Source organism: Solanum verrucosum, unplaced genomic scaffold, assembly GCF_900185275.1.
Source record: "Solanum verrucosum unplaced genomic scaffold, falcon-dt-bn FXZP01000060.1, whole genome shotgun sequence".
Classification (NCBI taxonomy): Eukaryota; Viridiplantae; Streptophyta; class Magnoliopsida; order Solanales; family Solanaceae; genus Solanum; species Solanum verrucosum.
The window spans coordinates 1,724,879-1,739,046 of NW_026020129.1; the positions used below are offsets into that span (position 1 = coordinate 1,724,879).

Sequence of the window (14,168 nt, forward strand, 5' to 3'; positions counted from 1 at the left end):
CATCGATATAGGACCTTACTTTAACTTTTGCTTAATGGATCCACTAGCTTAACTTTCGTGATCATCTAAAAAGTATGATCCGAGAAATCCCATGTTTGGCTACATGGTTCTTATGGAGAGTTGAGTTAATATGAACTCGTGTCCCCAACTCGGTGCTCAAGACTACTCCCAAAAATACTTTAGCTCATAAGTGTTTTAAACACATCTTTCTTTAGTTGAGATAATTACTCAAAACTTAGCCCGAAGGCACTTGAAAACTCTTTCTAAAAAGAACAAATCAAAACCATAATTTTTATATGATCATTGATGACTCGGGATATTCATACTGCTTAAACATTGATGGTATATCTAGAGACCATACTGTTTAAACATTGATGACATACTCGATTTGTCATATCTAATCATATTTTAGAAACTCTTTTGAAAAACTCATCTTTTATTTTTAAAGGAGATAGTGCTCAAACTTCTCAAAACTCTTTTGAAAATCTCTGTTTCCTCTCAACTTAGATGTGAAAACACTTATAACTTCCTTGGGAAATACTTAGTTCCCTAATTACTTTTTGAGAAATGAACTCAACTCTTGACTCTTGACTTAACTCGAAACTCGATACTCTTTACTCGACTTGAAACTATATGCTCTTTACTCTTTACTAAACTTGAAACTTGAAACTCTTTACTTAGCTTGAAACTCTATACTCTTTGCTTGACTTGAAACTCTATACTTAACTAGGAACTTGAGCCTTAGAATGAAGTTAAAACGTTCAATGAAGACTCTTGAAAAGCTTTAAAGACTTGTTTGGACTTACTTAATTTCTAAGCTTGACTTCACTTGAATCGGAAACTAACTTCACTTGAATTGAATTATGGATTCAAGGACTTGATTGGTGTTTGGGAGGACCTCATGATGTTTAGGAATGATTTAGGAATGATTTGGAACAACCAAACTTAAGAAAATTTTTGAGAATAAATTCTGAAAACAGTGAAGTCCGCGTCCTGTCCGCGACGCGGGGAAGATTTTGTTCACAGAGGGAACAAGTCCGCGACACAGACTTGTTTCATGTAAGAAGCCCGACTTTTCTCCTTCGTTTTTTCCAACTCTAAACTCTCTAACTTCAAGGGTTCCAACCCCAATCACTTAGAAACATGAAATCCCTCAACATTCAATAGATTTCAACTCAAAACCCCAACCGGAAACAAGTCCCATATCATCAAGAATCTCGACATCACAACCAACAACAATACCAACAATAATTTCAACAACTAACAACTTTAACAACTCTAACAACTTCAACCACAACAACTCACAACTCCAACAAACACAATCCATCTTTTCTCGAAAATAAAACGAGTTTGGCATGTGGGGGAAAGGATCACCCAACACTAAAAGCTCACATACCTTGATAGGGATCACCCCCGACGAAAATCCACGATGATCTCCTTGCTTGATCTCCTCTTCTTCTCTTCTTCTCTTCTTCTTCTCTTCTTCTTCTCTCAAAACCCTCACTCTCACTTCTTTTAAAATGGTAAAACTGATCAGCCCAACACATTTATATAACCAAAATAAAAGGCTAGGGAAAAGACCAAAATGCCCTTAATGATTCCCGGACGGATTTCCTTGTCAACTGCCCAACTTTCAAAGGTCATAACTCGCTCATACGGACTCGGAATTGAGCAAACTCGGTGGCGTTAGAAAGATCATTCCACGAACTTTGCAACCATAACTGGAATTCCACCTAACTCATCATGAGCTAGAATTTATGGCTGTTCAAAGTTGGCCAAAAATTCACATTTTCCATACTTAGCCGAAAATTTCCAAAACTTTAAAATTCTTTCCAAAAATGAAAATTTCCAATTCTAAGCCTCTTCAAAGCTATATCAAATTGTCGGATGTTACAATATCTCCCCCTTGGGAACATTCGTCCTCGAATGAGGCTACTCTTACAAAGCTAAAAGGGTGTAACATCAACTCAACACCCAACAAACAACCATGCAACACCAACAACAACTACATGCTCACTATAATTAAAAGAGCATTAAGAAGGAAATTAGTACCTTGATCTACACTTCCTTCGAATTCAAAGAGATGTGGATGTCTCTTCTTCATGTCCTCTTCGGCTTCCCAAGTAGCTTTCTCAACAAATTGGTTCCTCCTCATGACTCCTTTCATGGTTGAACTTTCAAACATACTCAATCTTTTACTTCAAACTCTAACGTCTTTCTCCTAACATCAATGTAGGATTCTTGACGACTCTGTACCGTTTTCAACCTCTCTTGAATTACTTCCGCCCTTTCTATAGCTTGATGAACTAACTCTGGTCCTATCAACCCTGCTTTACTAACTTCAAACCATCTCAACAAGATATCTACATCTTCTCCCATAAAAACTTCATAACGAGCCATATGGGTGCTAGACTAGTAACTATCGTTGTAAGCGACTCCATGTAAGATAAGTAATCATCTCACTTATCCTTGGAATCAATTCCACAATCCGCCTTGATATCTCCCCCTTGTTCAAAAGCCATCACTGCTTATGAACATGGTCTGAGTCTTTCTTACCTTCTACTTCTGACACTAATGATAACTCGGCCCCGCTCGTCACTTCTATTCCTCATTCTACGAAATCTATAAGTCTGACTCCCAAGCGTGCAAGTCCGTGCACATATTTTTGCTAACTCTCCCTTTTCTTCTCCAATATGAGCGGTGCTACCCATAGACAACTTTGCTTAAAGAATTCGTAACGACATTAACCTTACCAGGGTGATAAAGAAAACTCATATCATCATCCTTGAGTACCTTAACCACTCTCTTTGTCTGAGACTAAGCCCATTTTAAGTGAACACACCCACATGAACATCATACAACAATGACGCCATATCTTTGAAGCAAAACTACAACAACCAACTCTAGCTCATCACATTACACCCCGATTCGCCTAAACTCGACTATTGATCTCAAATCCATTTTAGATTCAGATAGTCAGTATGTACTCAAGAACCAAATATCATAACTAGGCGGTACTCAACTTCTCTTTTTCGTTCTTGAAAGTCTTCCTCACAAGCTTTAGACCATTGAAAATTCGTTGTTCCCCGAGTCCACCTGGTCAAATAAAACCCTTTTCTAACAGATCCTTTAACTGCTTGTTCAACTCCTTCAACTCTGCTGGTGCCATTCTATATGGCGGAATAGAGATGGGACGAGTATCTGGAATGAGATCTATGCCGAAATTTATTTCTCTCTCAGGAGGAATTCCGGGTAGATCATCAGGAAACACTTCTGGAAACTCTCTTACTATAGGAACTGACTGGAAAAGAGGTATCTCAACACTAGAGCCATGAACTCGGACTAAGTGATAGATACAACCCTTTGAAACTAACTTTCTCGCCTTAAGGTACGAAAAGAAACAACCCTTCGGCACTGCTAAACTACTACTCCACTCTATGACTGGCTCACTAGGTTGCTCAGGTATAACATCAAAGTTCATAGCAACCTAAGAAATTTCAAAAGATAAACTTGCTCTGAAGTCTAGTAAAGCATAAATAGCAAAGTCAAAGACTCGAATCATACCAGTGACAACATCTGGCGAATCCTCTTGCTCTTGGCGACTGTTGATTGCGTAGAGGAGGTTTGCCCCTCCACCAGTACTAGAAGTAGCTCCTCTAGGTGTCATCCTGTCTGGTGGGACAACTGAAGAAGATTGGGCCTTACTGCTCAGATTTCCACTACCTTGCCTGCTCTTAGGGCACTCCTTTATGACGTGTCCCTCTTGTCCACACTTAAAGCAACCTGTCTGGCCCTGACGACACTTCCCTGGGTGAGTTCTACCACACCTAGCACATGAAAGAGCCTTACTACCCCTTGGTACTATACTTCCTTGAAGATAGGCAGGTCGAGCCCTGAAATTATAGGAATTTCTTTTGTGCCCATCTTTGTTCTCAAGTGCAGGCACACTAGCAGATGGCGGAACAGGTCTCTTCTGTTTTTGTGGGAGGGATGACTGATTAACATCATTCTTTTGTTGCCTGAACTCGTCCCCTACTATCTTAGCCCTCTTATTCTTAGACTCTTCTCTATCCTTCAACTTATCCTCCCCAACTTGTTGTAAATGAATCATGAATCTTGCTAGGTCAATATCCCCTATCAGCATAGCTGCCTTGCCTTCCTTGCTTGACTGACGAGATAACCCAGCAACATATGAACTCATCCTACTCCTCATGTCAGCAACCATCTCCGGAGCATAGCGGGAAAGTTGTGTGAACTTCTGACTGTACTCATGAACACTCATAGACTCCGGATTAAGGGTGAGAAACTCTTTTATCTTTGCCTCTCGCAAGTCACGAGGAAAGAAACGCCCCATGAGAGCACTCTCAAACACAACCCAACTTACTGCTGGCGCATCCTCAGCCCTATTCTGTTTCCATTGGTCAAACCAGATTCTAGCGATACCCTTCAATTGGTACGCAGCTAGTTCCACCCTCTCCAACTCAGCAACATGCATCACATCAAATATCCTTTTAAGCTCCTTAATGAAATTCTCCAGATTCTCACTAATACTTGAACCTGAGAAGCTTGGTGGGTTCATCCTTAAGAGTTCACGGATTCTTGAAGTATCAACCACTTCGCGTCGATTATCTCTCTGCCCAACATGATAGGTCGCAACTTGACTTAATATCCGGATAGCTTCGCGACGATCAACATACTTGATCTCTTCTTGGGTTTGAACATCTAGGGAATTCGGTAACTCTTGTTCCTCAAAACTCTTCATAGCTGGACGAACTCTAACTGCTCTTCGTGGAGGCATGATCCTCACTGAAACACGCGCAAGCACGAATTAGAAAGAAACTTTTTAGAGATAAACTCTAACGCACGAGATGAGTACGAAAGAAATGAGAAATCTTCCTAAATGTTGCAGCCTCCCAATTATAGATGTGGCGCGCTTCACATCGATAACTAGGACTCTACAGACACGGCTTCATAGACTCCCTAGGACTCTTGAACTCTAGGCTCTGATACCAAGTTTGTCACGCCCCGAGCCTACACCCTGGGCGGGACCGGCACCTGGAGACCATTGCTGGCCCCAGGCGAACCCTTGGCCTGGCTTTCTTAACTCAGCGGAAACCTACTCAACAGAATAACTCAATGCTATGCAGAGACATAAACAACTTAAATGATACAAATCTGGCCAAAAAGGCAACTCGAGTCTCAAAATAGAATACTTACATATATACGTCGATAAGAGACTCAAAACTAACTGACTGACTGTCTATGAAGCCTCTAAAATACTTAGATGGATGTTGGGACAGACCCCGCAACACCCTAATAAACAAAACTAAGAGAACAAAATAACTGAGCCCTCTGGAAGCAATGAGGCTCACCCCTGACTCTAGAGTGCTCACTGGATCAACGGCGTGCAGAATGCTGATCCTGGGTACCTGCGTCTGCATCATAAAACGATGCAGGCCAACTGGCATCAGTACATGGAATGTACGAGTATGCGAGCTGGACCGCTAAAAACAACTTAAGCTTGAAAAGGGATACAAAAGAGAACTTACCTTGGCTCTGTACAACTCAAGAATAACTGAACTTAATATAAGCAATGAGACACATGCAATATATAAAGCCTTTGAAACTATTAAAACATGACGTAAAAATCATATTTATAATATCATGAAAATACCATGCTTCCTCTCAAAGTCTACTTGTGCAATGCATGAATGAAGTCCCATACCCCCATCCATACTAAGCAGAACTTATCGAGGAACCAAGCTCTTTTTACTGCTGTGGGAGTTTCTCTAACCGATAACCACCACTATGAAACTAAGTGGTGATACAACGTTTTACCTCACGTTGCCCAAGGACCATCCTATACCTTGCCATCGATATAGGACCTTACTTTAACTTTTGCTTAATGGATCCACTAGCTTAACTTTCGTGATCATCTAAAAAGTATGATCCGAGAAATCCCATGTTTGGCTACATGGTTCTTATGGAGAGTTGAGTTAATATGAACTCGTGTCCCCAACTCGGTGCTCAAGACTACTCCCAAAAATACTTTAGCTCATAAGTGTTTTAAACACATCTTTCTTTAGTTGAGATAATTACTCAAAACTTAGCCCGAAGGCACTTGAAAACTCTTTCTAAAAAGAACAAATCAAAACCATAATTTTTATATGATCATTGATGACTCGGGATATTCATACTGCTTAAACATTGATGGTATATCTAGAGACCATACTGTTTAAACATTGATGACATACTCGATTTGTCATATCTAATCATATTTTAGAAACTCTTTTGAAAAACTCATCTTTTATTTTTAAAGGAGATAGTGCTCAAACTTCTCAAAACTCTTTTGAAAATCTCTGTTTCCTCTCAACTTAGATGTGAAAACACTTATAACTTCCTTGGGAAATACTTAGTTCCCTAATTACTTTTTGAGAAATGAACTCAACTCTTGACTCTTGACTTAACTCGAAACTCGATACTCTTTACTCGACTTGAAACTATATGCTCTTTACTCTTTACTAAACTTGAAACTTGAAACTCTTTACTTAGCTTGAAACTCTATACTCTTTGCTTGACTTGAAACTCTATACTTAACTAGGAACTTGAGCCTTAGAATGAAGTTAAAACGTTCAATGAAGACTCTTGAAAAGCTTTAAAGACTTGTTTGGACTTACTTAATTTCTAAGCTTGACTTCACTTGAATCGGAAACTAACTTCACTTGAATTGAATTATGGATTCAAGGACTTGATTGGTGTTTGGGAGGACCTCATGATGTTTAGGAATGATTTAGGAATGATTTGGAACAACCAAACTTAAGAAAATTTTTGAGAATAAATTCTGAAAACAGTGAAGTCCGCGTCCTGTCCGCGACGCGGGGAAGATTTTGTTCACAGAGGGAACAAGTCCGCGACACGGACTTGTTTCATGTAAGAAGCCCGACTTTTCTCCTTCGTTTTTTCCAACTCTAAACTCTCTAACTTCAAGGGTTCCAACCCCAATCACTTAGAAACATGAAATCCCTCAACATTCAATAGATTTCAACTCAAAACCCCAACCGGAAACAAGTCCCATATCATCAAGAATCTCGACATCACAACCAACAACAATACCAACAATAATTTCAACAACTAACAACTTTAACAACTCTAACAACTTCAACCACAACAACTCACAACTCCAACAAACACAATCCATATTTTCTCGAAAATAAAACGAGTTTGGCATGTGGGGGAAAGGATCACCCAACACTAAAAGCTCACATACCTTGATAGGGATCACCCCCGACGAAAATCCACGATGATCTCCTTGCTTGATCTCCTCTTCTTCTCTTCTTCTCTTCTTCTTCTCTTCTTCTTCTCTCAAAACCCTCACTCTCACTTCTTTTAAAATGGTAAAACTGATCAGCCCAACACATTTATATAACCAAAATAAAAGGCTAGGGAAAAGACCAAAATGCCCTTAATGATTCCCGGACGGATTTCCTTGTCAACTGCCCAACTTTCAAAGGTCATAACTCGCTCATACGGACTCGGAATTGAGCAAACTCGGTGGCGTTAGAAAGATCATTCCACGAACTTTGCAACCATAACTGGAATTCCACCTAACTCATCCTGAGCTAGAATTTATGGCTGTTCAAAGTTGGCCAAAAATTCACATTTTCCATACTTAGCCGAAAATTTCCAAAACTTTAAAATTCTTTCCAAAAATGAAAATTTCCAATTCTAAGCCTCTTCAAAGCTATATCAAATTGTCGGATGTCACAACTTGCCCATAAGGCCACAATCCTCAATTCATCCATATACCAACAATTCATCATAAATAGGTATAGAAAACCATATAAATAAACAATACAATCCAATCCAATCTAAACTCAATTTCATCAACATTAAATCATAGGCATTAAACCCACTTCATTAGCAAATTCTAGGCTTTTAATGAAAACATGGGTTCTTGAAGAAGTTTCATATAAAAATCATCTTAAAATCATAAATAGAACTTCAATTCACCAATATAATGACTTTGAAAACATTTACCCATGAACCCATACCTAGAATAGAAAATAGAAGTTTTGTTCTTTGAAGACTTTTGAAACCCTTTTGAATGGACTCCTTGAAGGAAAAATAATCAAGGATCAAGGGTCACCATACCTCTAAGTTGAAACCCACGAAAAATTGAAGAAGAAAGCACTCAAAACCTTCAACCCTAGCTCCAACTTCACCTTGGCCTTCAATGGTGTTCCAAAGAGAACCCTTCCTTACTCTTTTAAAATGGAATAAAATGATCCACAATCAGCCTAACACAATAATATAACCTCAAAAGAAAAGATTTGTGAAAAGACCAAAATGCCCTTAAATTTCCGGACGGACTCCTTGCCAACTGCCCAACTTTCAAAGGGCATAACTCGCTCATACGAACTCGGAATCAAGCAAACTCGGTGGCGTTGGAAAGATCGTTCCAAGGGCTTTCCAAAAATAACTGGAACTACTCCTGGATCATCCTGATCTAGGAGTTATGACTGCTCAAAGTTGACCAAAAACTCACTGATTTCCACACTTGGCAGAATTTCCAGATTTTGAACTTAGCCAATTTCCAGATTCTGAACTGTTTTTTTTTTTCTTCCAAAAGTGACTACTTCCAATTTATGCTTAAACTTTAAAAATTCATACGTTAGGCTCTAGTTTCACCTATCTATTTTTAGGGTCGCTACAACTTAGACATGGCATATCGTAGTTTTAGCTTAGTGAAGACATGACCTCATACAAAGGGGTAGAAGACACAAATTAAGATAAAATGTTAGTAGATCATATTGTCTTGTTGTTTATTATATTAGTAGTCATAGTATTGCTCTTGTAATTTCTTGTCCTTCGATTTCTTTTGCCATGTGTTTTTCTTGTACCTCAATTAATGTATTATTTTATTGTAGTTTTTGTTATGTTATTCTCTTCTGTTTTTTATACTTTCATTATAATTTTTTGGAAATATCGTGGATTGTTTGTTCTTAAGTTGATGATCTATCATCATTCATCAATAACCTCACTACTTTTAGGTAAGAACAATATTTACATACACTTTATACTCTTCAAACCTCAATTCATGGGACTATGTACATTGAGTATGTTGTTGTTATAACTATTTTTATAATAACTCTTTTTTTTTTTTTTTTTTGTAATATGCTTGTTCTTCATATCGACAACACAATTAATCTAAAATATTATTTTAATCAAAATAATACAATACGATATAATAATTATAAAATGATAAGTAACAACTATACGGATACGCTCTTAGAAAATGGAAATTATATGACATCAATTACCATTTTTAATTGTAAGCATTTTCAACATACATTATCTAATATGTTTTCCGTTGATAATTTTCAATGTGACAATTCTTATTACAATGCTAAAAGAGAAGCGTCGTCATCTAACAAAAAAATATGTATTTAAACAATACTAAACTAAATTACAGATAATTTACGAAATCAAAAATAAAATAAGAATTCAAATTCCCTCGAAAGGAAGGTGCTACCGATAGATATCAACAAATGTGAGTGTCTGCCGAACTCATTTGTAAGGCAAAATTGGGTGATCATAAAGTAAATTTGTATGCAAAATTAGGTGATAAAATAAATAAATTATTTTATTTAAGCTAAAAAATACTAAGTGATTAAACGTGTGAACTTATTCATAACTAAGCAAGTAAATAAAGTCCATTTGAGATTAGGGGTGGACATGGTATGGTATATATCGATTTATCATATTGTATCAAACTTTTTAATACCGTAGTTTTGATATTATGGTATTTGGTGTGATATATGGTATACATTTTAATTTTTTTTGGTATTCGGTACGGTATTTGGTATTTAGAAATATCATACCTGTCACGATTCACACCGTCGTGATTGACACCCACACTAACTCTCCAGTGGGAGAACCACTACTACAACTCAACCAAGCAACTAAACCAAAACTAAGACATTTAAGTTACGGAAGCAAGTTAAATACTAAGGAAAGAAATAGGGAGTTCCCATAAACTCCAACAAAAGTCTAACAAGAACTAAACAATGCAGAAGAAATAACCTAGAACCTGAAAGTCAATGTACCAAAACATCTATGTTTGAACCAAGTCTAAACAAGAAGGGATGCAACCCCAAATCTAATGAACTAATCAACTAACTAGAACATAGTCTAAGTCTGGAAATGGTGGACATAAACGAAAGAGAACACATGGCAGCCCGGAAGAATTGACTCACCCTTGAATTCGAACGATCAGTGATCTCCTAATCGAGGTCTGTCAGTAGCCGCTTGAAGATGCCTTGTACGCAACAAAAATAAGAGCAAATGCAGTATCAATACACAACCACAGTGTACTGGTAGGATCACACGGCTATCCCACTAAGTGCAACATAAGCAAGTCAAGGCAACATTATAATCACATGCATATATATCAACATATACAATATTATCAACATTTACGAACAACGAACAACTTCACATTTTATATCAAATCATTGGTCCTTTCGTGGAATCCAAACCCAAACCCAAACAGTTAGCATACCAAAACGTGGTATCCGATCCCATAATTATGCTGGAATGTGGCAATCGATCCCATAGTTATGTCGAAACGTGGCAATCGATCCAAGTTAGTTATGCCGGAATGTGACAACCGATCCATTCAACACACCACAATCACAATCACAAATATATTATCAAGATCATACATTTAAGTCATGATTTCATGGTAATCATCATTCATCTATCTCATTTACAACAAGTGCGATCGTCATTGCAACATTCATACATATACAAATATCATAATAAAGTAAGAACAAACATACATCACACAATCATAGAATCACCCCGCTACAGCGGCATAATCTAGTGCCAAAGTGGCTGGAACGAAACAGAGAGTTATTTTGAGAATTCCAAAATCTCAATTTCACAACACACCTCTAACCAACGACGCTCAGAAAATACCATTTACGCTAAGATTGATTTCGAAAGTTCTACTCGCTCAAATTCAATTATGTTAAGTCGTACAGATTCCTTAATGAGTTATCTAACAACTCATGTAATCAAAATCATAAATGATTCACCCGATTGTTACCAGATTTCCCTACACCTCGATGACTCCGATTTCGTCTAAATCTGAATAAGGTTGGAAAAATCCAAATACTATGAAAAAAAATTCCGCCCCCAAATTTTTCCCGTTGGCATTTCTTTAACGATGGAAACATGTCATTACAATATATACCAATTTATCTATCACTCGTCCCCGAGTGACAAAACTTAGAAAAATAGGCTAAGAAAGGAATGAAGTAGTACTTGAATCGACGAACAATTGGGGATACTGGTCTCGCATGTCCCTCTCGATTTCCCGAGTAACATCCTCAACTGGACGATGCTTCCATGGAACTTTCACGGACTTAATCTCCTTGGTCCTCAACTTACGCACATCACGATCAAGAATTGCATTCGGTTCCTCCTCATATTATAGGTCCTTGTCTAACATAATTGAGTCCCACTTTATGATATAATCCCCGTCACCATGATATCTCTTCAATATGGACACATGAAATACCGAATGAACTCCCAATAAATTAGAAAGTAAAGCCAATCTATACGCTACCGATCTCACACATTCAAGAATCTCAAATGGACCAATGTATCACGGACTTAGCTTTCCTTTCTTACCAAATCTCATCACCCCTTTCATGGGTGATACCTTAAGAAGAACATTATCATCGGTTTGAAACGACATGTCTCTTACGTTATGATCCGCATACTTCTTCTATCTACTCTAGGCTGCTAAAAGCTTAGCTTAAATACTTCTCACCTTATCTTGAACATCATTCACTAAATCTACCCCCAAAGGTTTCACATCTCCAGCCTCAAACCATCATATGGGTGATCTATATCCCCTACCATAGAGTGCCTCAAATAGTGGCATATAAATGCTGGAGTGATACCTATTATTATAGGAGAACTCACACAAATATATGAATTTATCCCAATGCCCTCCAAAATCAAGCACACATTCCCTTATCATGTCTTCTAACACTTGAATAGTCCTCTCTGACTGTCCGTCTGTCTGTGGATGAAAGTTGTACTAAAAGTGAGTTGGGTGCCCAATTCATCATGCAACTTCCTCCAAAACTTGGATGTGAATTGGGTACCACGATCTGAGATGATAGAGAGGGGCACCCCATGTAACCTCACTATCTCTTTCACATAAACCTTAGCCAATTGTTCAAAGTTATAATCTATTCTTACTGGAATGAAATGGGCCAATTTAGTCAATCTATCAACCACTACCCAAAGAGAATCAAACTTCCCCAAAGTCTTGGGAAGATCAACCACAAAATTCATGGCTATTCTTTCCCACTTCCATTTCGAAATTGACATTCTTTGAAGTAAACCTGCAGACCTTTGATGTTCATATTTCACTTGTTGACAATTTTGACACTTTACTACAAACTCCGCTATGTCTTTTTTCATGCCAGGCCACCAATAAATTCGCTTCAAATCTCTATACATCTTGGTCACACCTGGAGGAATAGAATATCGCGAATCATGAGACTCCGCCAATAATTTCTCAATCAAGTCATCTACTTTAAGAACACAAATTCTTCCTTTAAAATTGAGCACACCATCCGCATCAAAAGTGGTATATTGTGCCTTACCATTCACAGTCTTCTTTCTAAGCTTCTCCAAATTCTCATCCTTAAATTGTTTGGCCTTGATCTCTTCAATGAAAGTGGCCCTCACTTCAATGCTAGCTAACACCCCACCTCTTTCTGAGATGCCCAACTGCATGAACTTAGACTCTAAGGTCTGTTCTTTAGCCAAAGGTTGCTTGGATACATTCAAGCAAGCTAAACTACCCATACTCACCGCTTTTCGACTCAAAGCGTCTGCCACCACATTAGCCTTTCTCGGATGGTATTGAATGGTCACATCATAATCCTTAAGTAACTCCATCCACCTTCGTTGTCTCAAATTCAAATCATTTTGAGTGAACACATGTTGTAAACTACGATGATCAGTAAACACTTCACACTTAACACCATTGAGGTAATGTCGTCATATCTTAAGAGCAAACACTACAGTTATCAATTCTAAATCATGTGTTGGATAATTCCTCTCATGCACCTTCAATTGATGCGAGACATAAGCTATAACATTCTTATCATGCATCAACACAACACCCAAACCAGAATGTGAAACATCACAATAAACAATAAAATCTTTACCTTTAATCGGTAATGCTAGAATATGTGCGGTGGTCCAAAGAGTCTTGACCTTTTGAAATCTCTTCTCACATTTTTCAGTCCATTCAATTGGTATGCCTTTTTGGTCAAATTAGTCAAGTGCGTAGCGATAAAAACAAAATTCTTCACAAATCAACGATAATAGCTAGCGAGCCCAATAAAACTCCTAACTTCCGTCACAGAGCTAGGCCTAACCCAATTCTTAAACGCCTCAATCTTTTGGGGATCTACCATTACCCTTTTTTTTGAAACTATAGTTCCCCAAAAAATGCAACCGATTTCAACCAAAATTTACACTTAGAAAATTTAGCATATAACTTTTGCTTCCCAAGAACACCCAAAACACTACGAAGATGGCTGACATGCTCTTCATCACTTTTTGAATAGACCAAAATATCATCAATAAAGACTATGACGAAAGAATCAAGAAATGGCTTGAACACCTTATTCATTAAACTCATAAAAGTTGTAGGCGCATTGGTCAAACCAAAGACATAACCAAAAATTCATAGTGCCTATAGTGAGTTCTAAACGCCGTCTTAGGCACATCCTCAGGACTAATTTTCAATTGATGGTAGCCAGACCTTAGATCAATCTTAGAGTAAACTGACGCACCTTGCAATTGGTCAAAAAGATCATCTATTCGAAGCAAGGGATACTTATTTTGAATAGTGACCCTATTCAATTGCCGATAATCTATACGCATTCTCATACTACCGTCATTTCTCTTAACAAACAAAACTGAAGCACTACATGGGGAAACACTAAGACGAATAAATCTCTTATCAAGAAGCTCTTGGATTTGTGCCTTAAGCTCTCTTAATTATGCCGGAGCCATGCGATATAGAGGGATAGAAATGGGACGCGTACCAGGCTCTAAATCAATGCAAAAAT

The 14,168-nt window shown here is 37.9% G+C and overlaps 1 protein-coding gene across 1 annotated transcript; it reads right to left on the bottom strand.

Moving 5' to 3' along the window:
- Positions 1-3,487: 3,487 nt before the first annotated feature.
- On the bottom strand, positions 3,488-4,798 carry LOC125826532 (uncharacterized). Its single transcript, XM_049505886.1, has 3 exons — positions 4,499-4,798; positions 4,037-4,225; positions 3,488-3,931 (listed from the first exon to the last, which is right to left on the bottom strand). The coding sequence occupies exons 1-3, from the start codon at positions 4,796-4,798 to the stop codon at positions 3,488-3,490; spliced, it is 933 nt and encodes a 310-aa protein (XP_049361843.1).
- Between the last annotated feature and the right edge of the window lie 9,370 nt (positions 4,799-14,168).